Below are 27836 nucleotides of genomic sequence, written 5' to 3'. Positions count from 1 at the left end.
GTCGTTTATGTTTAAACAGCGACCGAAAATAAAATGTTGGGATTGCGTACACGATTTATACGTAAAAACTAAATCATTTCTATCCCCGACTTATAAGTTTTTAACTACTTGTTGTATGGTGCTTAAACATTGTCGTCGTCTATACTTTCCATTGAGCCTACGGAAAGTGTATTAAAGTCGACAGATACAAAAATAATACGAAAATTTCCTTACCTATTTTACTTTAATATATTATGATAATTTATTATCATTAAGTAAAACTGGGGTAGTCTGTGTAAACTTATATTCTCATTTTCGTAACATAGGTATAAAGCGGTGTCTATCCGTCAACGTATGCTTAGCTGTACTAGGAAAAATATAACCACTTTTTATATCTTTAGCTTAAATTCATAACAAATATTAGGAATTTCGTAGTAGTAATTCATAAATTACTTTGATTGACATCTATATATGTACAAATGGCCAATATTTGTCTATAGCTATGTTTATAATAGGTCGTTTTAACTTTATTTCTTTAATTGCGTGTAGGCTGAATGTGATTGCAATTAACGTCACATTTTACTATTTCATTTCTTAAGATGATAATTCACGTGTTTTGTAAACTTACAGCTTCAGTTACAATATAAACGTGGCGTCGAACATATTGTTTTTCGATATATTATTTCCCCGTAGAACTGACTTAATTATTATTTTAATCACATATTCCAAAATATAAACAGATGTTTCTTGCTATTATTAATATTGTAGTTATTATTATGTAATGATATATCTGTATTTAGATTACTATTACTAATTTATCTCGATCTTTCCAGGAGCTCGTGTCGAGTATATTAACAACGCCCAAATTTTAAAAATTAAGAATCCATATTTTTAGCACAATTATGATAATAGACATGATTATGTTGGTACATTTTAATACACCTGACACTCTTTAATCGTCACATTAATAAGTTAATACCCTTTAACATCGTAGTTCGTATTTAACAATAGTAGATTGCACATCTACTCTACTAATTTATCCTGATCTCTACCACTAGCTACCGGCACTAATCGATTCATATTTGAAAACGTGAACTCACATACAAGCTCTATATAATAAATATATTCAGGCCGGCTATTTAAAAATCTAGCGTATGTACTTTAGTCATAGTCACGAGACTAAGTGCCTACTCGCATGGTAATTTAACTTCTCTTCCACGAAGATGGTTATTAATTGTCACGTTTTCCAAATGAATCGTATTGTAGCTAATAATTTAATCGTCAAGTCAGTTAGTCGTTCAAGCGAATGGGTGTAGGGTGACTGGTTCGAAGTCGTCGTGGTCCGGTCGCGGCGGCAGGCGGTGCGGCGGCGGCGGCGGCGGCGGCAGCAGGCTCGTGCCCTCCGCGATGTACAAGTTCGTCACCCGACCCTGCGGAAAGGATGTTTCATGTTAGATATTGCAAATTTCATGCAAGATTTTTTTATCATCATTACAGCCTATTGCAGTCCACTGCTGGACATAGGCCTCCACAATTCATCAAAATCGGTTCACTAGTAACAAACAAGTTATAAGGTGACACACATCAAAAATAAAATCGAATGGAGTACCTCCTCGTTTTTGAAGTTGTTTAAAAACAATTCATTATGCTCACGAATAACAGCTCTTAAATTGTAATCTATAGTCATTATAAGACGAGTGCCACGGTGACACCACCCTTACTATTATGGCTAATAACCCCCTTATGATCTTGGAACCCGTTCTTAGTATTTACCTGGCTCTTGTCGTATTTGAATATCGAGGAGCTATAGTTTGGATTGTGGAAGGAGATATGGCCGCTCGCTTCCCTGTAGCTCTCTTTCCTTTCTCCTTCGCGTTTTTTGCGTATTTTCACTATAAAAAAATTATATATATAAGAGATTTATATGCCGATTCCTATGTTTTTGATTGTTAACTTAAATATTAGTATACAAGAGTAGTCATAGTTATATTTTATCCACATCTCTAAAAATTAAAAAACAAGATCTAAATGAAAATATTGGCTAATGATACCTTAAACTGGAGCAATGTATATATATATATATATATATATATATATATATATATATATTATTAATGTACACTGAAATACAAACACATAAAAAAGATACAGTTAAAGATGTACAAAGGCGATCTTATCGCTAAAGAGCGATTTCTTCCAGATCTTTGCGCATAGGACACGCTACAGTAGCAGCGGTTAAAAGTGTGTACATTTTTAGAAAGAAAGAAAAAAAATCAATAACAAGTAACGTTAAACAATGGGAACATATTTAATAATAAAAATCAAACATATGTAGATATAAACTATATACTATATCATAGACAGAAACATAAAAGAATTTAATTAACAAAAGAATAGATAGCAAATATACAAAGTAAATTACAAAACACGATAGTTATGACTTATTGAACTAAGTTTAATGCTTTTTAAGACGTTGCTTAAAGCAAATTTGCGTTGAAACTTGTCTTGAGAGTAAAAGAGAGTTCTACGGGCGGACAGCATTAACAGTAAAGGATTTGGAGTAGAAGGAGGTAGAATGGGAAGGAGTTTTCAAAAGCAAATTGGATTCACATCTAAGGGAACGTTCATGGAAATTGCAAAGAAACGTAAACCGTTCTTTAAGGTGATGGGGGGCGTTAGAATTAAAAAGAACACAGTAGAGTAGTGTATGTACGATGGGTATATTCGTGCGAAGGCGAAATGAGAGCCTATTGTGTTTACTACAAAAATCGGAGACGTGTTCATATTTACGAAGACCAAATAGAAACCGTATAAAGAGATTTTGAAAGCTTATTTAGTTACTCCTCTTTGAGATCTAGAAAACATGTATCTACATAGTCAAGGATTGATAAAAGTAGTGATTGTGCTAAATTATTTTTGGTAGGCAAGGGAAGAAAGTACTGGAGTCGACAAAATAAACCGAGAGCTTCTATTAATTTCCGGCTAAGCTCAGTCAATGGAGGTGACTAAGAGAGATGCCGATCGAATTGTATTCCTAGATTTTTCACTTTATCACTAAAATTCAATACAACATTGTTGAAAAGTACAGGCGGTTCAAGTATCCAATCAATAATACTGACTAGTTATGGACATTACGATAATCATTTAAAACTTAGAAGGATTAACTATTAACCCGTGTACGAGTACTCTATTTAAATAAGGTCCAAGTCATGGTTCAGTTGGTAAATACTTGTGGGTAGATCAGCCAGCTTATAAAGAGTGTATGTTTGAAGATCGTTTGCATACAGGTGATAGAGAGAATATAAGCTTGTAGTTTCTGAATTTATAAATAAATAAAATAGAAGAGGAGACAACACGTCACCTTGCGTTACGCCAGCAAATACGTTAGCCCAGTCAGAGAAAGTATGTTAAACTTGCAAACATATCCAACGCACATACAAGTAACTTGGAAACCAAGTAACTACAATAAATTTTAAAATATAACGCAGTTATTCTAATCTCAAGAAACGATTTATTTATAATATAAGCATATTGTGATGCTAGCAAAATATTTAACCTAGACTCTTACATATTGTAATTTCGATAAATCAATAAAAAAATAGCAAAAAGCTTATACTTACTGCATATTAAGGTAGTAACCATAACACTGAAAAGAACTAAAGCGGTTGCCGTGAGTGCAATAATTATAGTGCCAGTGTTAGTATTTGAGATGACAGTAGGTGAGGTCGCCTGGTTGTTGGAGATTTCTACATCCGAGTAGTCGTAGAACGATGGGTAGTTATTCGGCATTTCGAGCCCTACTCGCAGTTTTGGTTCTGGAGAAAAAGAAACAAATATACATATCTTGCAAAGAGTTGGCAAAGTGGGCATTAAAACTGGTTGTTACGTAAGCTGTCAAAATTGATACCCGCGAAAAAAATTCCACACGCAAGTTTTTTACAATATGGAATTACCTACTTATATCAATCAAATTTTTGTATTAATGTTTATGATAAACGTCCGCTGTATTAGATCTATAACTAATTTGGGCACATAAGTACGTAGACACGCTATTGTTGTAAACATAACTAAATTAGATATGAATTATATAATTGTTTGCTCGCAAACGAAATAAGCCGACTTCAATTACATCGACGAACAATACAACGTAAGTAGACGAAAAAAATTAACAAAAGCACTCGCAGCAAGCAGTCGTAACTACGAAATCTGATTTCTCTAGGATTCTATCATCAGATCCTGGTTTCCTTATCATCGTACCACATTTGGGATATCTCCTTTCCAACAAAAAAGAATTATCAAAATCGGTTCATAAGCGACGAAGTTATCCCCGAACATACACATATATATGGTCGAATTGAGTAACCCCCTCCTTTTTTAAAGTAGGTTAAAAATAACTTACTCTTTGAACAACTTCTATCATCAATCGCATCTGGACAAGCGCATATATAATCGTGACCTCTAAATAAACAGAGATGTGAGCATCCCCCATTGTCTTCTTTGCAAGGGTTCCATCCGTGTTGTTTTTCAGAGGATACGGCTTTTATTTCCATCACCATTTCCAAATCTGTTCGAATCGCCGTCACGTTTTTACCTGTTCTTTTGTCAGCTCTCATTACTGACTTTTTATACCAATCAGTCCAATATATGTATTCATTGAACTAAAAATACATATGAGGTTAACTAAACCAAATGTAAACAAGTCTCAAAGTAGTAATAAAACTCAAAAATCTAACAATAAACTTACTTGAGTCATGCCAAATGGATTCTTAGCTTCAGGAACCAACTGCACTCTATGCTGTCCATTCAAATCGGAAGTATCAATTCTGTCTTTTAAAGCGTCAGTCCAATACAATCTTCTATCTTTATAATCGATAGTGATGCCATTTGGAAAGCCCAGGTCGTGATTAACAATAATTTTTCGTTGGCTGCCATCTAATACCGATCTTTCAATGTTTGGACTCTCACCCCAATCGCTCCAATACAAATACCTTAAAATGCATAGTTCCATTAGTATTATTTTAATTATTTTAATCTTTTCGATTTTTATTTAAATCATACCCTTTAGCTGGGAACAATGCGAGTGCTCTGGGCTCAGTTAATCCGGATATTAGTGTTTTTCTGCAGGAACCATCCAATCTTGCTACTTCAACTACCTAAATAAAGAATTAGATACTATTGAATAAAGATATCAGTATTTGTGCGTCTGTGCTGTATATTGTGTTTCCGGACCCCCGACATTCAGGAGATTCGACATTTAGAAGGTAATCCTAATTAGGGGGAACCGTTGAGTACGGCTTTATTTACATATAGGTATATAGGTATATTTTTTATATATTTTTTCGAAAACATAACTTTAACGTACCTTAAAATCATTATCAGTCCAATAAATATTATTAGCGATCCAGTCCACTCCAAGGCCATTTGGTGTGTCGATTCCTGTATTTATTATGTCCTTAGATTCACTCATGTTTTCCATATTGATAGATCTAAAAGAGTTTATTTCATATTATTTTATATTTTATATACTTAGTGTACTGAAAAATATTTTCATAAACATTACGACGACAAACCTGATAACATTTCTGTTTACATCAGTGAAAAAGATCAATTTTTTCTCCCAATGATAATCAACTGCAACTGAATTCTGAATATTTTTCACAGGGAGAGTCACATCCCATTGCTCTGGAGTATCTAATGAAATCATAGCCATACTTCCTCTTGCAGCAAATACTAAGAAATTATCTGGGTGTTTCTTGCAGATCTTAGGATTATATTCTGTTTCATTTTCAAATAGTAAGCCAGTGGGACAAGCACAAGTATAACCTTGAGGTGAACGTAGACAAAGGTGAGAACATCCGCCATTCCTTTTACCACACGCATTTTCTAATATATGATCTCCCTTGAAACGTTTACATGAATATTAATACTACTAGATTAGGTTTATTTATTATTTATGAAATACAGTCAATCTAATATCTTAAAGATACTTTAAACACATAAGGTGTTAAAAAATTAACTCTAACCTGTATAGCTCTTATATCCATGAGTCCTTCGAGGTTTTCGCGTATTGTAAGTTGTTCTTGACCATTCGATTTATCCGCTCTATGAAGAGCTTTAGTCTTCCAATCAGTCCAGTAAATATGTTGACCCACAATTACGATACCATAGGGATAAGATACTTCTTTTAAAAGCGTTCTGCGGTCATGTCCATTAAAATCAGAACTTTCAATTGTCAACATTTTTGCGTCATTCCAGTAAAGACGACCTTCGATTCTGTCGATTGCGAGTCCATTCGGCCATTTAATATCGTGCTCCACAATGATTTTTCTATAATTTTTTAGTCATAAAACAGTTTGCAAAATTGAATATTATAAGCATAATAAAAGTATAAAATGTTTACGTTAATTTCCATACCTATTTTTGCCATCCATATCTGCTCTTTCTATTTTTGCTGATGTTCCCCAGTCAGACCAAAACATGTATCCATATTCATAATGCAATGCTATAGCTCGAGGTGAATCTGAAATTGATAATATAGTAGTAAAGTAACTTACGTTATTGATACGTCGAAACTTTAGTGGCATTTTATTTATAATTACCCAGTCCAGTCCACACGAGAACTTTTCTATTCATTCCATCAAGTTCTGCTACTTCGATACTGTTGCGTCCTCCATCAGTCCAGTATATCTGGCGAAATGTATAGATAATGTAGTTCAAATTAATTTTTTTTTTTTCAAATATTATACAACGTTCAAAACATGTAAAGACGTTGTTACCTTTCTCCCTGCAGAATCAATAGCGATTCCATCAGCAGTATGTAGACCTCGCTCAATAATAGTCTCATTCTGTTTACCTTCTTTATTAGCGCGTTTGATCTTCCTTTCTCCAGTGTCAGTCCAATAAATAAGTCCTGAGTACAAACGAAATTTTAATATACATGCGCTTAAATATATAGAACTTATCTTTATCCTTTCCATACATTGGCTGTTCCATGATTTAGTTACTTTCAATTAAACATATATTATTTAAATTTAAATTATGGTATAATGTAATGTACAATATTTTATACCAGTTCTCTGATCCACGTCGACACCGAGTGCGTTCTTTAACGCTGGTAATGGTAGAACGACATCAACGAGATAAGGTACATCCAAAGACACAATTCTTATGTCTACCCGGTGAGCAAATATTAAAAAGTTAATAGGCCCGTTTGTACACGTTAATCCATCCTTCTGTAAAATATAAAACAAAAATAAGTTTTTTTATAGTCAGTTATTTTTTTTAATAAATATTATGCAATGAAACTTACGCTTAGCTTTATTCCAATTGGACAAGCACACGAACGTCCTTGCGGCTTCAAAAGACATAAATGAGAACATCCGCCATTGTTTTTGCTACATCTGCGAACACAAAATATAATGAGCGGAATTCATTATTTCGTATTTAAAAACTGAAAATACGTTATACAATACCTGTGAAAGCCTCCTCGTCTTTCCTTATGAAAAACTCTCACGTCCATGAGCCCTTCGACTCCAGCGCCAAGGGTACGTCGATTTTTTCCAGTAAATTTGTTAGCTGCTTGAATCGACTGTGTATCCCAATCAGTCCAAAATACTTCATCTCCGTATAAATCTAATCCAAACGGATGCGGCAGGTGTTGGCCTATTAAGGGTAAGTCAGCTTTTATCATTTCTGTTATTTTGATTTATGATACTAAAATTGGACTGGAAATACTAAGCTTTTTTTCTTTGAAATAAGCGCCTTTGACAAGTAACTATCTTAACTATTAAAATCAAATCAAAATTTAACTCTAAAAGCACTTTTTAATCGTTATTGTATTATCACATAATATAATTAACGATTAATCTTAAAAAAATCGAGGTTGTTATTTGGTTCAAATGTATCTTCAATTATTCTTTTTGAAGTTGTTATCTGAGAGTAAGTAATGAATAAAAATATATGTAAAATAATACGATTAGTTTTCATCGATCATACCGATCAGAACAGTTCTTCCAGTACCATCGAGATTGGCGTATTCAATAGTCCGGTTTCCACCGTCCGTCCAGTAAATTTTATTGTTGACCAAATCTAAAGCCAGACCATTGGGCCAAGTCATGTTACCGAAGATGAGTCGTTTTCTGTTTCCTCCGTCCATATCAGCGCGTTCAATACAGGGTGCCGCGCCCCAATCAGACCAATACATAAGGCCGCCTAAGAATTCATCAAAATTTATACTATTACTAGCTGACCCCGCAAACGTTGTTTTGCCATATATGTTATTAACCCCCTTAATCCTTCCCTCTTATACCTTACCTATATACCTTAGGGGTATTAAAAACAAATTTTGGTCGATTCTCAGACCTACCCGATATGCATACAAAATTTCATAAAAATCGGTCCAGCCGTTTCGGAGGAGTATTTTAACTAACATTGTGACACGAAAATTTTATATATAAGATAAGACCATTGGTGGAATTGTAAATTGTAGGGCTTCCAGCTACATATTTATATGTTGAGTAACAACTATGCCATTTTGTAATGCAGCCTAACAGTATTTATTTTTTCTTTTTTCACGTATTTAGATTATATAAAAGAGATTACCTTTAGGGTCTAATACTATGTCTCTAGGCTTGTCAATATTTTCCCAAGCCAGTAAAGTCCTCATTGTACCATTAGCATTAGCTACCTCAATCCTGTTAGTACCAGCATCGGTCCAATAGAGTTTATTCGTTAACCAATCGTAAGCAAGGCCAGCTGGCGAAACTATAAGAAACAAAAGTGAATTAATAAAGATAATTTAACGCTTAACTATACAATACGCTTATTACTTTGGGCACTGATGATGAGGACTTATTAAAAAACACTTATTTTTAATTTCATTGAAATATTACTTATTAAAAGTTACGTTTGTGTTAATCTGTCAATACTTACTCAAATTTGAGCCTACAACAACAACTTGTTGAGATCCATTCAAATAGGCCTTATTAATTGTATCTTTTTCCACGTCAGTCCAGAATATTGAATTACTATTGTGATCCCAGTCCAGTGCTACGGCGGACTTGATATTTTGCACAGGAATGACCTGAAAGTTTAGTTTTGTGAAATAATTGTGAAATTGTGATTGTGTGTCTGTCATATATACTAAATGTTAATCATATATAAACGTACCATATCCAAGGAGTCCATTTGTTTTCGTGTCTGCAATGGCTTTAATCTTATGTCCTTACGTCGCGCGTACAGAAGTAATTTTTCTGGCGTTTCTTCACATGTACGACTGTAGTATACAAAATATTATATAAAAAACATGAAAAACGATATTATTATATTATTATTGTTTATGCGTTAAATAAGTAGGGCACTGGTAAGTGCCCATACAATAAAATAATATTTGCAGTTATTCTAAAAGATTTTCAATATTCATTGATGAGGCTGATGATTAAGAATGTAATGTAAAAACCTCGAGAGCTAAGAGATTTGTAGATCAGTCTTTGTTTAGACTTACCTATCAGGACCTAAGTTGAAACCGATATGACAACGACAGGAATATCCGTTCGAGTTGGGTAGACACAAATGTGTGCAGCCCCCGTTGTTGGTTGCGCATCGATTCTTATACGTTCGCAGTTGACGCAATGGATGATAACTATTAAAGAAGAAAAAAACAATAATTTACTGTACAAAATCACTTTCATAAAATAGTGGAAGTTACTATGATTTTTTTTTACGATGCGTTGGCGCAGCTGTCATAGCTGTTACGCTGGCGGTCGCGGGTTCGATTCCTGTTCACAACAGACTTTTGTATCGACCATATAGTTGTTAGTCGTGGTCTGGACGTTGTGTTTGTATAGTGTGTATTTCCGGACCCCCAAAACAGAAGAAATTCCTAATGGGGGATCCGTTGAGTGTGAAGCGTTTATTAATTCTTGTTCTTATAATTTAAGCTAATTTTATGTACCTTTTTATATCCATAGGGACATGCAAACTCGCATGAACAGTCTGCATTGCCATACCAGTTTCTTTGTTCACAGTTGATATGCTTTTAGTGTGCCAGTCGGTCCAATATATTGCGTCTTCGAATAATGTCAATGCAAATGGATGGGGTAACCCTTTATTCGTTATCTGTAATAAAAGTGTTTAATAGAAATTTAATTTTATTCAATAAATGAACGAAACACCTTGAGTAATTATTTCAATCTTGAGTTATTTTTTTTTCAATATTTCAATTTATACGATATTGTCAAAAATAAAAAGTAAGTAAGTAAACTGCTACTTACACGCTTCCTATCTCGTCCATCAAACGTAGCGCGCTCGATAACATGGTGCTTAGCATCAGCCCAGTATATTTTAGAATCCATGTAATCAATAGTCAATCCGTTAGGCCAAAATATCTCATTAACAATTACACTCTTTCTGTTACTTCCGTCCATATCTGAACGCTCTATTTTCGGATTAGGGCCTAAAAATTCAAAGATTATAAAATTTAATAAACACTTTTCAAATAAATAGAATACTTATAAAAGAGCCACCTAAAAAATAATAAAATTAATTTAAAAAAAAAAACAAGGACGTCATTAAACCTCAGATGTTATCACAATAAAAATAGCGTATTTAAATTAACAAGTGTGCGAAATTTGACACTACTCCGTTCGCGTAATTTTCGTAACAATATATAGGGTTTTGGTATTTTATTTAGTTGTTAATGTTGTATCTGTTTTTATTTTTAATTTTTATAATAAACAATAAATACAACTTTTATTTTATTGTCGTGTTAAATTCAATTCTTCGTCAAATAGATTAGATGTAAGACTGACCCCAATCAGTCCAAAACAAAATTGCATCTCCAGGATGAACGACAATAGCCCTTGGTTTATCAACATCACTAGCAGCCAATACAGCTCTTTGTGACCCGTCTAATGTAGCTACTTCCACACGTCTCGTGCCTGAGTCCGTCCAGAATAAGAGATCATGGATCCAGTCCACAGCTACACCTCCGGGTGTTTCTAGTCCCCAATGAATTACATCTGCAAAAGTTATAATAAAGTTTTGAATTGAAAAAACAAATTATAAGTATAAATGTAAAGTTTGTTGTTATTAAAATAAAACAAAATTTTATTAATAACTTACAAGTAACCTTTTTTTAAATAAAGAGGAAGATAATGAAAGATAAATACGTAAATGCTGCACACTTTGCCTAGTAGGATAAGAATCGTGCGTTGAAACATTTTCATCACAAATGCTCATATCTTACCACGCCTATTTTTAACCGACTTTCAAAAAAGGAGTCTCAATTCGCTACTCAAAACGCGTATTTACTTGACTATTTTTCCGTCTACCTACATTGTATAACTTGTCAATGTAATTGAAGACAGGTTTTTTTTTTCGTTTGCGAGGAAACACAATTATTATTCATACACTTTTCGTGAACGAGAATCAAACAGTGTACAAGTTACTATAACCTCTACACTAATCCGTCTTACGGGGTCTATAAAATATTACTATTTTAACAAGTGATAATTTAAGCGCGTCAAACAAACCTGACATATTGTTACTGTCCATTGGGGCAACCCGTATAACTTTCATATTATTTTCAGTCCAAAACACTAATTTCTTTTCGTAATGATAATCTAAAGCCACTGCATTGTGTAGTCCCTTTAAAATTGACATGTAATTATCTCCAGTGAGCCAGACCTAAAACAAATTGTATGTATGATAAAGACGAGTTTCTGAAAAAACTTTTAAAACTACGAATTTCAAGATATATTTCCTTACCTGGCGAATACCAACTCTATTTGAAAATAGAAGCGTAGGAGATTCCCCAGTTGCTTTACAAGATCTTTTGTCTGGTCGAAGAACATATCCTGTCATACAACCGCAGAAAAAGCTTCCTGGAATATTGGAACACGTCTGCGAGCATACCGGGTCTTGTTCGTACATACACTCATCCACATCTCGGCAACTACAACCAACATTCAATCATGTTGTAACATTTTAAGTTATTATAAAAAAAATTTTTTCAGTGGTAATAGAAATTACTTGTTTTGACATTTACGAATACTTTTTAATTTATATAAAAATAACTACTCATTCAAATTCTTATTGACACTTTTGAAACAACAAAAATATTTATTTTACCAAACAATGTTTATATACAATTTTCTATAGGTATTAACTTAACACATACCCAAAGCCATCATCGTCTAACAAGTATCCCACTGGACAGGCACAGCCCGGAGAACCCTCAAACGTCGTAATGCATGTCTTCTCACATAAATCATCGTGGTCACATGCCCTCTTGGTTGGACATTTCTGTTCGTCATCTCCTTGAGGACAATCGTTCATGCCATCGCAAACATGTTTTCTATTAACGCAGTTTCTGAACGCGTCACGCACGACAGATTTGCACATGTACTGATCTTCTTCACAAAACACTTGACAATCTTTTTCGTCTTCGCCGTTAGTACAGTCACGAACGCCGTCACAAAGCCAAGTTTTCTGAAGACAAATAGATCTTATCTTGATTGAATTGAATAAAAGTAGTCATTCATATGTATGATATATTATTTTAATTTGTTGCAACGTTTTAAAGAACAGAGGATTTCTAGTTAAATATAATTTTATTAAGAACAAGTAGTTATTACGTTAAATTGTTCAAATTCTTGAACGTTAGTTATATGTTTGTAAGAAACTAGAGTTTCAAACGTACTGATATGCAACGTCGGTCAAGACAGGAGTACTCATCAGACGTGCAGTTGCGGATTCCGTGTGGATCGCAATTGAGCTCGTCATCGCCATCTGAGCAGTCGCGCTCCATGTCGCAGCGCCAACGATCAGGGATGCACTTGCCATCACTGCATCTGAACAAAAAAGCATTTGTTAGTATGAAAAATTCTTGCAATACATGCAGATTTTCAACACAAGACGAATTTTTAAACAGAATCACTTAAAGGTCAAAATAATACTTACACAATCATGTTTATGTGGTAATGATTATTGTGATTAGAAATGCTATTTTTACCCATAAAGTATAAGCGTTCAGGTACTTACTTGAATTCAGCTGAATTACAACTTCCAGGAACAATAGGACAGGAATCCTCATCTGTCCAGTCCTCACAGTCATTGTCACCGTCGCATTGAAAATCTTTGCGTACACAATTCTTATTGTTGCATTGTATTTCGTTTTCACCACATTGAAGAAGGTCTACAGCTGTTCAAGAGGAAAACGAGTATTTTTTGACTAACGGTCAAAAAGTTCGGTAAACGGTCAGACAAGACAACGGACAAAATTAATTTAATAAGCGGTCAAAAAGTACGAAGCACTCTCAAGCAACAAAATTAACTAAACAACAATAGTAGTAGACCCAAACTAGAAACGAATTTCACAAATCTGTTTAATTGATGATAATTATTTTATATTTATTATAGTAGAAGAAAAGCCGAATAGTTGCCTAAAAGCACAAATTTAACTGAAATCTCAATCATTAATAAAAAAAATTAACAGAGATTGTTTGTCAATATAATTACAACTCTCGTCAAAGTTACGTCGCGAAAGATTATTGCTCAGTCGGGCAAAATACGAGCACTTACTCCAATGGCTGCTAAAAATGAGGTTTGAATGGCGGTTGGCGAATATAATATAGCCTGGCCAGGAGTTTTCCAGCTAACTCTTTCGCAACTTATCTCTAACATACTAAAGTAGATATAAAATAATTTTTATCCATTAAGCAGATGAGTGAAGATCATGTTTACTTCGGATCTTAAACCACAAAAGAGACGAACCAAAACAAAAGAATGCTTCTAATAAAATCGTCAAAAGTTTTATCTTACGGCAATCGGCTTCGTCAGAGTTATCAGGGCAGTCAGCTTCTTTGTCGCATCGCCAGTGAATCGCCAGACATTCACCGGATGCACACGTAAACTGATTATCACGACACCTATTAAATAAATAAAAAATACTTAATCGTTTCACAATTTTCCTCACTTAACTGAAACTTCAGCAGAAATACCCACATCATTATGTTAAAGATGTAATTACATTGTTATAACTTATCTCTTACAAAATTTACAAAATGATAAAGGATTTTAATATCAAGAATTCGGAATAAGATATTTAAAATAAGGTTATATAAAACATTTTATCCGAAAACTCAGAATCGAATGAAGATATAAACGTGGAATTGTTATAAGCAACGTAATTACATTGACTTTTTAACTTTAAAATTAGACTGAAATATAACATTGCAGCGTAACATTTTTATTTTATGAATTAAAACAAAATAATAGTTTTTTGCGAATTTCATTCGCAGCGTGAATGTTGATTGCAGAGCTCTTGCCACCATCGACGTTCCTGCTCTTATCAAGTCTACTGAAATTAGTCGCGATGATGGCAAGAGACGCTGGTTCCCTGGGAAAGGGAACGGGCGCTTTTGTACGAAGCAAACTGCGTTGACACACTTGCTCCATTTCAGGTCAGGGAAATTGCCTTAACAGTGGAAGCCTCTGCGGAAACAGCTAAGACAGCTAAACGGCAAAAATATTCATCACAAATTCCAAATTATATCTTTGTGCTGTTTGCAGTCAAAACACTTCGACCTGTGAGTGAAGAGCTAACTCTTCGTCTTATTTACTCAATTAGTGACTAGAGGGCTGATGCATTTTTTGCCCAGAGAATCGGCATAGCGTTTCTATAGGAAAATGCTGTCAGCATTCTGGGAACCATCCAACGCGGACATGATTTATTCTGTAACTATCTGTAAATATTTGGTTCTTAAGTTGTGAATTGTAAATATATATCTTATTGTAAAATTTCGTTATAAATTTTGTATATATTGACCATTTTCCTTTCATTTAAGGCTATTATATAAAGACGTAAGAAACAGTGAACCTGTATATAAAGCTTCAAACATGAAAGATGTATGACTAATTCTAACACATTTTTCTGTTTCACGTGTTTGTATATAAAAATTAATCCCCGAAATGTAAGTAGGTACGTGCTAAGTACCGGACTTACTGCACCAAATTGGGTAATAATTTTTTTTGTTCTGATCGTTATTATCAGGGCAAGTTTTGTATTAGAGAAAATAAAAAAAAATACGTTCACGAAAAAAAGTTGGAGGTACAAAGTTCTCCAGATTAGGTAGTTTGTCAAAAAGTTTTAGGTTTTTTTTTTGTCTTCTATGTTCCTGCTCCATAACTATGATTGAAGGTTTATAGTATATGTACTTAAATTTAATTTGAATGTATTACCTAGTAATTGTAAATATTGTTGATTTGTATCTTTTGTACATCGACTTATTACCAGCTCGAACAAAATATTTTTATTTGTTAAATTATTGTCATTTAGGTTATCTTATCTAGGTTTATCAATTAGAGCTAGCTTATAGTTTTTTAAGATGTTGTTCAAATTTTTAGATGGATTTTGAATTTACGATCATCCATAATAATACATAGAACAAAATAATTATATAAGTAGTATAGTATAGAGTATAGACTATAGAGCTTAACTAGAAAACGCATTTTTTAATATTACATAATATAGAAAATATTATAAACAGTATGTGGCTTTGTTCAGTAGTTTTCCTTATACCAAACAGCAGTATACTTTTAAATGAAAGTCATTTTCAAATTGAAAGCAATGATAGAAAATAGCTCTAGTTAAAGATTTGTGTGAAACGTTTATTCAATAAAACTATAAAGACGTGTTGCGACCAGAACCCTTAATATTAGGTATTTATAGACCATGATGTTATCGGTTATTTTTGTGACTTGATTGGATATATTCAGCTGTATTGCTCCAAAGGAATTAAGTTATTAGTATATAAATGTTTTAGTTCGACGAAAGAGTCGCCCACGGAAGTCATATATATCGGGTCTCCTTTACAAGCTTGCGCGTGGGCGCGTCGCCATGGAGCCCGGACACCCCGACCTCCCCATCTCAGTTCATCCCCGCCCAAACCGAGCTTCCCCACTCGTTCCTTTTACACCCCGCTTATTGATCTCTCGGCCGGCACCAGCCCGAACCGCGCTAGTGACACAACAAAAAGGCGGTCAAGCTTGAACAGACTTTGGAATAATTTAATGGTCTAATTAAACGTTTTATTACGTACAAAAAATTAACAGTATACTTCTGTAGCAAAAATAATATTAGGACGTAATATTTCAGTATCGATCGTCTTGTTTGATATAATAACAAATTCTACTTAGTTCTAACTTGTTAGCATAACAATAGGTACTTCGTTCTTGGATAAAAATTATTCTATTTCGAGACGTAAATTTAGACGTCACATGTGTAGTCATGTAACATCCTGTTGTTATGTTTGACTTTTAAAAGCATCATTTTAAATATATAACCATAAATTTCGGTTAATATTTCAAATTCGTCAAAATGTTTCTCCGAGCGTAATAATTATTACGTATTTTACCTATAATAAATACATATCCTTTTATTAATTTGATATTTTGTAATTTTTCCATATTCAACATATGTATTTTATACAAAAACGCATTTTTGTCATAATAAAGTATAGTCTGGCCGCTCAAAGAATGCGTTTGTGACCGATCGTGATCGATTCGACCATATAACTTTGAACTGGCGTACAATTTACGGCTAAATTTTAAATATTTTGTATTTACCTTATTAACAAGTGATAACATTAAAATTCGAATAATTATGCCAACTTACAAAAAATGTATTAATTTTGGCCTAAAATTATTACAATTACTTAATTAACAAATATAATAAACAATAGCTTTTAAAAGTCAAACCACGTAAAACGACGCTGTTCCAAGGTTATGTCAACTGTTTGTTTTTGTGTAACAGTGATGTGACAAAATAACGAGGCAATTGTAATCGAATATTTTTGTAATCTTAATATAATATGGCGGTATAATATTAAATAAAACGTTATAATTTTATAATATATAATGTACTTAGTATTTAATAAAAGTAATAATACAATAAAGGTACGCCCAACAAAACTTAAGAAAATTAGTGTCATAATATCAGTCAGATGAATTTAAAAAAGCGTTGAAATTAAAATTACTTACTACTTTGATTTTGAAAAAGATGAAGATGCCTTTAAAAGAAGCACGCGAAAAAGTCACAGGAGACTGGATGAAGGTGGTTGAAAAAACTAAAAAGATTATATTTGATGACTTTAACTGCGATATCAGTATAGATACTATGATTGACAATAATTTTATTATACACGTTAGTGAAGATGACAGCGTCTCCTAAAGCGAATTGGAAGTTGAAAAATTGTTTGACATAGTTTTCATTGTTTAAAGCTTAAAACTATGTATTTCATAATATACATTTTCCAATAAATAAAGCATTTTTATTTATTTTTTCCTTCGTTACATTCAGAAATTACGATTTAATTTCATTAATTGATCTATTAAAAATAAATTTACATTGTGAATATTCATTGAATATATTATTGAAATATAATTCCGATAAAAATAACAACAAATAAATTAAATTGAATAAATATGAATAATGAATACAATAAATAACGTTAAGTACCAAATATTATTAATGTTATTTACTGTACATCACCTCCTCATGTTACCTCCTTATGTACCATCATTATGTCCTAGTGGGTCTCCCCACCGTGCCTCGGAGAGCACGTTAAGCCGTCGGTCCCGGTTGTTATCATATACACCTGATAGCGATCGTTACTCATAGTAGGGAATATATCCGCCAACCCGCATTGGAGCAGCGTGGTGGATTAAGCTCTGATCCTTCTCCTACGTGGGGAAAGAGGCCTATGCCCAGTAGTGGGATATTACAGGCTGAGGCGTAGGCGTTACTGTACATCACTAGTCATGTCGAATTGACAGGTGTCAGGAACGCATTCTCTGAGCGGCCAGAGTATAATTATATTATTAATTGTATCAGAAATACGGAAAATCGAAATAGAAATATTTTAAATCAATATGTTAAAAATGCACTAGGCAAATAATACTTTTGCATTCACTTTTTTTCATTTTATGTCAATATAACTAACTTAATCGTGTACTGCAATAGGATTAGGGCCGTCTTTTTGTATTGCTTTGATTCCAATTTTCCTTATCATCGAATGTCTGTTCTTACATTATTTATGTACTAATTGCATTACGAATACAACAGTTACAAACCTGAAATTTGGCAGGTAGGTACAACAAAAAACCTTACAAGTAATCTTAAAAGTTTCTTCAACTTAAAATGTTTCTTTTTTTCAATAATTCTATTTCCTTTTCATTAGGAAAATGAAAAACGCTACATAATGGTACCAAATTTTAATAATTATGTGATAATTTGAATTTACAAAACTTACTTTAAAATATTTAATTTTTGCATTAAGCCTGTAATATCCTACTGCTGGGCATAGGCCTCTTTCTCCGTGTAGGAGAAGGATTGGTGCTAATCCATCACGCTACTCCACTGCGGGTTGGCGGGTATGTTCCCGTGTATGTACTATGTGTAACGATCGCTATCCGGTATTTATGATAACAACCATGACCGACGGCTTAACGTACTCTCCGAGACACGGTGGAGAGTCCCCAAGGATAGAAACCCAAACGGGAAAAAATCTTTGGTTTCTTCCATCACAAGCGGGAAATGAACCCGCAAACCGTCGCTGTTTTAGGCGACTACATGCACCACTACTCCGGCTGCTAATAAATGCTAACCAATTAGAGTGGTTTGAACCCTTGTTGAAATTTTTACGTTATACATATATATTCCGAATATTAAAAAAATACTAAACTAGATGTTTATTGATTTTTTTCTGAAAATCTTATAGAGCAAATTTCAAATACAAAATTTAAAGGACAAAAACGTACTTTTAGAACTATTAAAAATACAGATTAATATTTTACTTATCGATTAAATCAAAGAAAAAAAGAATAAAACGAAAATAGTCTGAAATAAATAAAATATTTCTTTTCAAGCAACGATTGTCATTTGACTTAATTTCATTAGCCTGAATTTTAATCAGACCTACCAGGACCTACTAGTAACTAATAATTTAATACTAGTGGTCGTCCAGTGGTGGAAATTCGACCATAATTAATTTAAATTATGAGTTTGAACATTATTAAGGTTCTGTTTTCAAAGTCTATTTATTTCTATAATAATAAACAAAAGAGTATATATGCGTGTGTGTGTCAAATACATGGTAGTGTGTGTAATTTTTTTTTAATTTTTTAATGTATTTTTTACGCATAATTTAAAAAAATATTAGCATGCTCCACTCCTTCTCTATATAATCTTATAGACTATATAGATAAGGAGAGTGAATTTTCGTAATTTCTTACACCTCCGTCCGCGCAATTTTCATAAAAAGGGGTACAAAGTTTTTGCTTCACGTATTAATATATAGATAACGTTATTTATATAAAACATTTTTTCACCTGTCATTATGGATCACTGTGTATTAAAAAAAATTAATGTTACGGTGTACGTAAACATATATTGCTATTCTTTCTATTGTCATGTTATTGTCCGTTGTCTAAAAATATGCTGAACAAATTCCTAGCTTTGATGTTGTGAATAGCTCAAACAATTAGTTTATTCGATTATGTAAATTGTATAACAGACATTTTATATCAAAGTAGTGTACAATAAGGCAGGACGTTGTAAAACCTGTATCGAAAAAAAAATTGATTTATTGCCTCACTTTTCCAATTGCGTATACTCAGAGGTGAGTTTTCCATAGATTTTAGGACGCCAAGCTGTTAAAACAACCCAGTAACATAAAAATTACTTAAATTTTTATATTTTTACATTTGACATATTAAATTGTATAAGCTATTGGTTTTTATACTAGTATTTTGTTTAAAAAACTGTATTTTGTGAAAGTGAAAGTTCATTTATTTACATTAGAAATAAGCGTGCAACCAACATTGGTCTCTGTGGAACACCCACTGTAAGGTATGTACAGATTGCAGACCTTGATTCATTAAAATATATCAGTTAAATACTTTTGCTAAGTTATGAGTTGTTTCTACTATAATAATTCGGTTTTAAGTGTTTCTTGTACGACACAGTCGAATATGGGCGTATATAAAAACATCAATAACATTCTACATCACACAAGTACTTAAAATATGTCTTTACAAAGCCTTCGTATTTGTTATATTACTATTAGTCCAGTCATTATATACATTTGGAAATGCAAATGAACCGAGAAAGCCAAATTTTGGATATTACGTGGGGGATGGCTAGAAAAGCTTAAGTTCAAATTGTCGACCAAAATAACCTTGTGGGTTTTCCGCCATCTTGAAAAAAGGGTTAAACTCAGTTTTTTTATCATAGCTCGGTTCCCCGTTGAGATACGAAAAATTGTATAGAATACTTTTTTATTGCTCTTTTTACGATCTACAATTAAGATCCTATACATTTTTCACGTATCGATCATCGTTATCGAGATATCGTTAAAAAAAGCCACAAATTTTGGGAGAAAAAATTGTTTTTCGCTATTTCCTTTTTTCTCGTGAAAAATATCGAAAAATGTTTGAAATAAAACTTATAGAGCCTGTTTAGACCTACAAATTCGTTTTTTAATTTTTCATTTTCGAGAAAAATTACGACCTCTAGCGCACCGCAAAGTGAGTAAGACTGTGCCCGGTGTCGATTTATCCGCTCGCACGGTTGAATCCACAACGTAAAAATGAATGAATTATTTGCTTAAGGGAATTATTTTTAAGGGAATTATTGGTTAAGGGAATTATTGCTATACGAAATAAATGAATAAACCAGCCAAATTATAAATCGAAAACATGAAATTTATCAATCAAAAAATTTTTATGCAGCAAAAATAATAATTACGCGTAGTCATTATTGTCACACGTTTTTCTCCGTTTTGATGATCCTGGCTGCTGTTGAAGTTCCTCCTCGGTACACTCTTCGAGTCGTGTAAATTCTTCAATCGCAGGAAATGATGCTGTGACGGTCCAAAATTCGTAATCTTCATCTTCGTACCTAATCGTCGTTGAATAATATCTCGACTTTGGCGACATTGTCGCATGGAAATCAAAAACATGAAATTTTTAAAGATCCTCAGGAATGGGGTTGGCGACAGACGAATTACGGGCTTGAGCCAATTTGCACCACAGCCGCACCCGCTCCACCTGAACTTTTAAAACTAATTTCGTGCAAATGTAAAGGAAAGTGTGGAGCTGCTCGTGGGTGCAGGAAAGCAGGAATTAGTTGCTCGGTTATTTGCCTGCACTGCAGTGGACAGACATGCGACAATGTCGCCAAAGTCGAGATATTATTCAACGACGATTAGGTACGAAGATGAAGATTACGAATTTTGGACCGTCACAGCATCATTTCCTGCGATTGAAGAATTTAAACGACTCGAAGAGTGTACCGAGGAGGAACTTCAACAGCAGCCAGGACCATCAAAACGGAGAAAAACGTGTGACAATAATGACTACGTGTAATTATTATTTTTGCTGCATAAAAATTTTTTTATTAATAAATTTCATGTTTTTGATTTATAATTTGGCTGGTTTATTCATTTATTTCGTATAGCAATAATTCCCTTAACCAATAATTCCCTTAAAAATAATTCCCTTAAGCAAATAATTCATTCATTTTTACGTTGTGGATACAACCGTGCGAGCGGCTAAATCGACACCGGGCACAGTCTTACTCACTTTGCGGCGCGCTAGAGGTCGTAATATTTCTCGAAAATGAAAAATTAAAAAACGAATTTGTAGGTCTAAACAGGCTCTATAAGTTTTATTTCAAACATTTTTCGATATTTTTCACGAGAAAAAAGGAAATAGCGAAAAACAATTTTTTCTCCCAAAATTTGTGGCTTTTTTAACGATATCTCGATAACGATGATCGATATGTGAAAAATGTATAGGACCTTAATTGTAGATCGTAAAAAGAGCAACAAAAAAGTATTCTATAAAATTTTTCGTATCACAATGGGGAACCGAGCTATGATAAAAAAACTGAGTTTAACCCTTTTTTCAAGATGGCGGAAAACCCACAAGGTTATTTTGGTCGACAATTTGAACTTAAGCTTTTCTAGCCATCCCCCACGTAATATCCAAAATTTGGCTTTCTCGGTTCATTTGCATTTCTAACCCGATTTTTCCGACGTAAAGACTGGACTATATGACCTTTAGTATAATCGTATGATTTACGATAATAAATTGTTATATTTATTGTGAACAAAATTTAATTTTTCTTTACGTTTAGCATAAGTAAAGATGTACAAATTATTCAAGATAGAGGGTAGTTCTGACTACATTTATTATAAATTATTTATATTTTGTTACAACATCTTAGCACGCAGCTCATTGTGCGTGCATATAACGTACAAGCAATTTTCATTTTAGTTTGAGTATATGGGCACTAACAAAAAATTGTAATTCAACGACAACTTTATATTTTTGACTACCAGTATGTATATTTATATGGACAGTTAAAATATATTTATGAATTTAACGTTATTTAATGCAAAAAAATGAATCTTTTATAAAAGTTTGAAAGAAGTGACATAAATTAAAATTATAAATACAAAAAATATAGTTTTTTCTAACATTTTGGTAGATGCTAAATGAGAATTTATAAGCTATATTGTAACTCAAGTTAAAATTTAGCTAATAACTCAATTTTCATTTTAATATTCTGTGTATAAACGATTATAATAGTGTTTAGCCTATTTCGTAAGACTAGTGTGAGCTTCACGGACCAATAGTCTGTTTGTTTATACAACTTGTTATTCCGTTTAGAGCCATATTGATATTCATAAAGGCTACTATAGCCGAAATTATATGTAAAAAAAGAAACACTAGTAACTCATTACTATGTAACTTGACAAATTTGCAAAAAAATATGTGAAGAAATGGTAATTGGCTATAAATAACTGACTTTAATGTGAAACTTGGGTGACACAGTCATTCACACGACACTAACGTACACACGACAATAATTTTATGCATTATTATTAGTAATTATTTATTTTAGCATAATTTAGTAATTATTTTAAGTAAACGTTTTAAACGTTAGGGCAACTCAGCTGCATGTCTAGGTTATAATATGGATTCTGATATAGTAGTTAAATGATAGTATAAAGTATTATTGTGTATGTTATTAATAAAGTATTATGTATGTTTATTATTATATATTATCTATTTGTACTGTATTCAACTATTCTAATTCGTACACCAATTATTTGTTTATTTCCTAACTGCAGTTTCTATTTCGTGTCTTATCCTATACCCAAAGGTTGTCTGGAAGAGATCGTTCTTTCAGCGATAAGACCGCCTTTGTACGTCTTTCATTTTATGTTTTTTTGTTTTTGTTTCTTTTAATGGTGTACAAAAAAGAGTATTGTTATTATTATTATTATTAAATGGAAGAACGCCAGTTTAATGGCACGTTGTAGAGTAAAACGAAGAGAAAGAAAAAATAACTTTCGAAAACCTACAATTTTCACTGAGTTGCCGTATACTATGTGTGAATTTACACTCGTACGTATGATCCGGTGACCATTATACCGCCATTTTTATTAATTATATCATTTTTTGTTTTATTTTACTTTGTAACATATAATGTCCTGACAATAATGAATATGTACAACTACAAAAACATTGTAAATTTTTATTGCAGTCATTAAATTTCGGGATTTCATTTTTATCTATATATTATAAAAAGGAAAGATTTGATTGTTTGTTTGTATTGAATAGGCTCCGAAACTACTGAATCGATTTCAAAAATTCTTTCACTGTTGAGTGGTGATGGCTGGGTTGGCTTACACTATCCGCGGGTGACATAGGCTATATTATAATTTCAAAATAATTTGGGAAAAACGAAATGAAATATTATGTAATTTCTGTTAAATATACGTGCGAAGCCAGGGCAGGATGCTAGTACATAAATATACTTTTAGGTATTACCAATCTGTTCATTTGATTTGTTTTAAATTTGACATTTAAATGTCAAATGTTGTTTTAAAACAATACAAACAAATGGCAGCCCTAGCTGGAGGGGATTCCAGGAAGCAAGGGGAAGCATTATTATATTCAATCTATACGAGTGTTCTCAGTACTTAATATGCATTGTTTGTTCAATTATATGACGTTTTAGGGGAATGACAACAGGGAAACACGGCGACAATGGCACCCTCAAAAAATATTGCTTAAGATTGATTTCGTTTTATATTTTAACGATTTTCTGGGCAATTTACTAATTTAAAGATAAAAATAAACTGTTATTATCAACTATAAAGTTATTTTAAATCATATTTTTAAACAAGTACATATATAATATGTCGATTCGACAGACATCTATATCTTGCGAACTGTCAACGCTGTGGATTAAATAGAAAAAAAATCTATATATTTTTTAATAACCTACTGGTATGAAATATACTTTACGTCCTATTTTTATACCTAGTTTCTGAGTTCTAGATTCCGAAGAGTGTGACTATAAACACCGTGACATGAGATTTTTATATCTTAGATAGATAGTCATCAAAGAAGAATCTTATACTTATCATCTATCTTATCTATCTAGTTTTTTTCTTTCTTTTATATTAGCGAAATAGTTTACAGTAGATTTAAACCATAAACTAGTTTACGCTTTTTTTATTTTTAATAATAAAATTTATCAAAACTTGTAAAAGTTTAAGAATTTTCTGTGTTACATCAATATAGACCATTCTTAAACTTTTAAAGCTTTTATTTATTACTTATGTTATAAAATAAAAAATAACAAATGGTTCCTCGAATGTTTTAGAGGTTCCGTCAATTGAACAATTACGAGCGTGACAAACTATAACGACACCACTTATAAATTTAAAATTTATCCTTCTGTTTAGACAGCACACCGTTCCAAAACAAGTTTGGACATATAAATTCGTACATAATAATAAATTAACTAATTTAATAATCAGAACATTCGTTCGGCAGTCAGAAATAGAAAAGAACTGCAAAATATTTAGCAGAAAACCAAGTGGGCTTAATCATTATAATCTTAGTTTAATTCCAAACAACAGATGCTAAATAAAATTATTCGTATTCATTCCTTAAATTACGTAATTTTATATATGCTTACGCTTCAGCCTGTAATATCCTACTGCTGGGTATAGGCCTCTTTCCCTATGTAGGAAAAGGATGAGAGCTTAACTCACCACGCTGCTCCAATGCGGGTTGGCAGATATATTCCCTACTGTGAATAACGATCGCTATCAGGTGTAAATGACAAAAACCTGGAACGATGGTTTAACGTGCTCTCCGAGGCACAGTGGCAAAACCCACAAGAACTGCATAAACACCTTGGCAAAACATCTGTATGGCCAATACAAATGTTTGTCATGTGCTGGGATCGAACTCGCACCCGCCAGCGCAATAACCACAAACCAGTGCTGTGACCGCTGCGCCAACGGGCCATTTAGGTGCGTAATTTTATATATTTTAGAATAAAACTGTTATTTATAAAGTCACGAAAGCAATTATATATATTATAAAACACACTTTTTGTAGTAGAACATTATATGATTGACTTTTTAGTTTGGAGGTCAAACAAAATCATTGAGATAACAAGAATACAAGATTAAATAAACAAAATAATAAAAGTCTTTACTCACTTGCCCTTAGGACAGTTCAGTTCATCGCTGTTGTCTCGGCAGTCGTTGTCGCCGTCACAGAGCCACTCCGTATGGATGCAAAGTCCATTATTGCATTGGAATTCTTCTGATGAACAGTTGTCACCGCCTGAATTTTAATTACAAATTAAATAATGAAACAGTATAGAGCTGTGGTAATTGCTAAACCTTATTTAATTTATTAAGATGACAGAAACATTGACGACAGAAATATTTAATAGTCTTGATGGTTATTAAAATTGTGTAGATAAAACGAAAGTGATATTTAACAGAAGAGAGAAAAAAGACATATTGTGCCCACTCAAAGTGAATTCAGAGAAATGAAGATTTTCAAAAATTACAAAGATTTTTCTCGTAAATTTTACAATAATAAAGTTCCTCTTACCGCATTGAGACTCATCAGAGAAGTCACCACAGTCATTATCTCCATCACATATCCACTCGAGAGCTATGCATACGCTGGTTGAATGGCAAACAGTACGATTTTCGTGTTCGTCGCAAGATGGCGTACATCCTACTTCATCTTCTGATCCTTCACAATCCACTTTACCGTCGCAACGTTTATCCATTGTTATGCATTTGCACGTTTCCTTATAAAATTGTTTAGTTGATTTAAGTCAAATAATTTTTGGTGAAGGAATCTATATGAAATTATCTAACTGTCTAAAATAATTACCTGACACGTGAAAAATTCCTTCGAACAAGGTATATGGCATCCACCATCATGTGCGTCGTCCTCTATGTCATCAGCGACCACATAAAGTCCTTTTGGATTTGCGTGAATACGTCCATTAGCTAAAAATAACAATGATTTGGTTATTTATAATTTTGCAAAAAAGAAAAAGATATTTATAAAAAGACCATATTAGAAGAATATAATAAAAAATTATATAGTTGCGAAATTATCAAAATAATCAGTAGCGGCTATGAAAGATTATACCTTTTTTAAATTAAATTACATTATACACACACTTTTACGTGGTAAATAATTCAAGCAATTCTAATCGTGATCATAAAAATAGTATTAGAACTAACGATGCCAGGCGTCAACTCGAGTATATGGGCTGTGGGGTCTAAAACCAGGCAATTGCATTCCCGGAACCCCGTTAGCAGGTGGTTGATAAGGTGGAACTCGGCCAATAGCAGAGCGAGTGTCTGGTGGTTCCACCGTTCCATTGCTAGGCCGAGCCGCTGCGGATAATGTATCGTCTGCATTTACTGAAAAAAAAAAACACCACATATAAATCTTGAATTTACTGACGAATATTTCAGTTTTTGATAACTAATTAATTTAAATAGCACCGGATGTTATGTGGTGCAGACATATAATATGAATGTATTTTTTTTAAATATTAAATTCGATAATAACTAGTTTTATAGGGTGTGTAAGAGGTTTTTATTATGTACACTTACTGCATAACCAGAAAATCGCAACAAAGGTTAAGTGGACGGCAAGCGGGGCCGGCATGATGACGGCGTCGACCAAAGCGCGAAGGATTCGCATCTAAGTGACCTGCGCGGAGTCCGCGCGAGGTATGACTCTCAGAGGCTGCAGCATGGCTACCCCAAACTGTTAACTACACAGTTTTCTGAAAACAAAAACACGTAACTGTTATACGTATACAGTACACACTTCAATGATGTCTAAATAAATAAATAGATTTTTTATCTTGATTTTAGTGTAAAATACGTTAGTAGAATATTTTTTATGTTTTTTATCACATTTATACATCATAATATTCTTTACGTGCTATTGAACAAATGTCTGTCTGATATGAAATATACATATGAGTTTACAAATCAAGAAAGAGTACAAACATCACTTTTTAAAGTTGCAGTGTAGTGATCAACATTGACGATGCGAGTAAGACGGATATAGAAACTACTATCTGACCATATAAGCTTAAAAATTTATTAGATAACTATTAAGTTTTAGTAAAAATAAAACAACATGCCCGACGTTTGGAATACTTTACAGCAAACATAGTCCTACCGTGAGTGATTGCATTGACATGGTTGCTGAAAACTTAATAAACCGAAAAATTTGTTTCATTATTATGAAATTAAAAGAAGTTTATATGTAGGCTTAATCAGCGCGGCCTAATTACAATCAACGCAGGAATACGTTCGAATTGTCAGTTTATAAATTAAAATTGTATTTAAAAGTGAAGCTAGTAAGTTTGGAATGCATATTCTGCACAGAAGAAACGGCAAGAAACTCCGCAGTTACTCTTTAACAAAAAATAT

General features: G+C 32.9%; 1 protein-coding gene across 1 annotated transcript; it reads right to left on the bottom strand.

The window, feature by feature from the left end:
* Positions 1-1277: 1277 nt before the first annotated feature.
* Positions 1278-27057, bottom strand: LOC123670412 (low-density lipoprotein receptor-related protein 4). Its single transcript, XM_045603908.1, has 34 exons — positions 27003-27057; positions 26625-26807; positions 26266-26384; positions 25975-26179; positions 25572-25698; positions 13801-13907; positions 13021-13180; positions 12680-12830; positions 12158-12468; positions 11746-11932; positions 11511-11664; positions 10788-10997; positions 10251-10432; positions 9932-10095; positions 9482-9619; positions 9148-9253; positions 8911-9061; positions 8581-8742; positions 7975-8190; positions 7452-7641; positions 7289-7379; positions 7049-7211; positions 6756-6889; positions 6579-6666; positions 6394-6499; positions 6003-6306; positions 5550-5878; positions 5342-5465; positions 5038-5132; positions 4724-4967; positions 4379-4637; positions 3600-3794; positions 1753-1871; positions 1278-1409 (listed from the first exon to the last, which is right to left on the bottom strand). The coding sequence occupies exons 1-34, from the start codon at positions 27055-27057 to the stop codon at positions 1278-1280; spliced, it is 5661 nt and encodes a 1886-aa protein (XP_045459864.1).
* Positions 27058-27836: the final 779 nt, after the last annotated feature.

The sequence above is a fragment of the Melitaea cinxia genome, chromosome 4 (assembly GCF_905220565.1).
Source record: "Melitaea cinxia chromosome 4, ilMelCinx1.1, whole genome shotgun sequence".
NCBI classification, from domain to species: Eukaryota; Metazoa; Arthropoda; class Insecta; order Lepidoptera; family Nymphalidae; genus Melitaea; species Melitaea cinxia.
The sequence above is the reverse complement of the archived record's forward strand: the minus strand, read 5'-3'. Positions and strand labels throughout refer to the sequence as shown.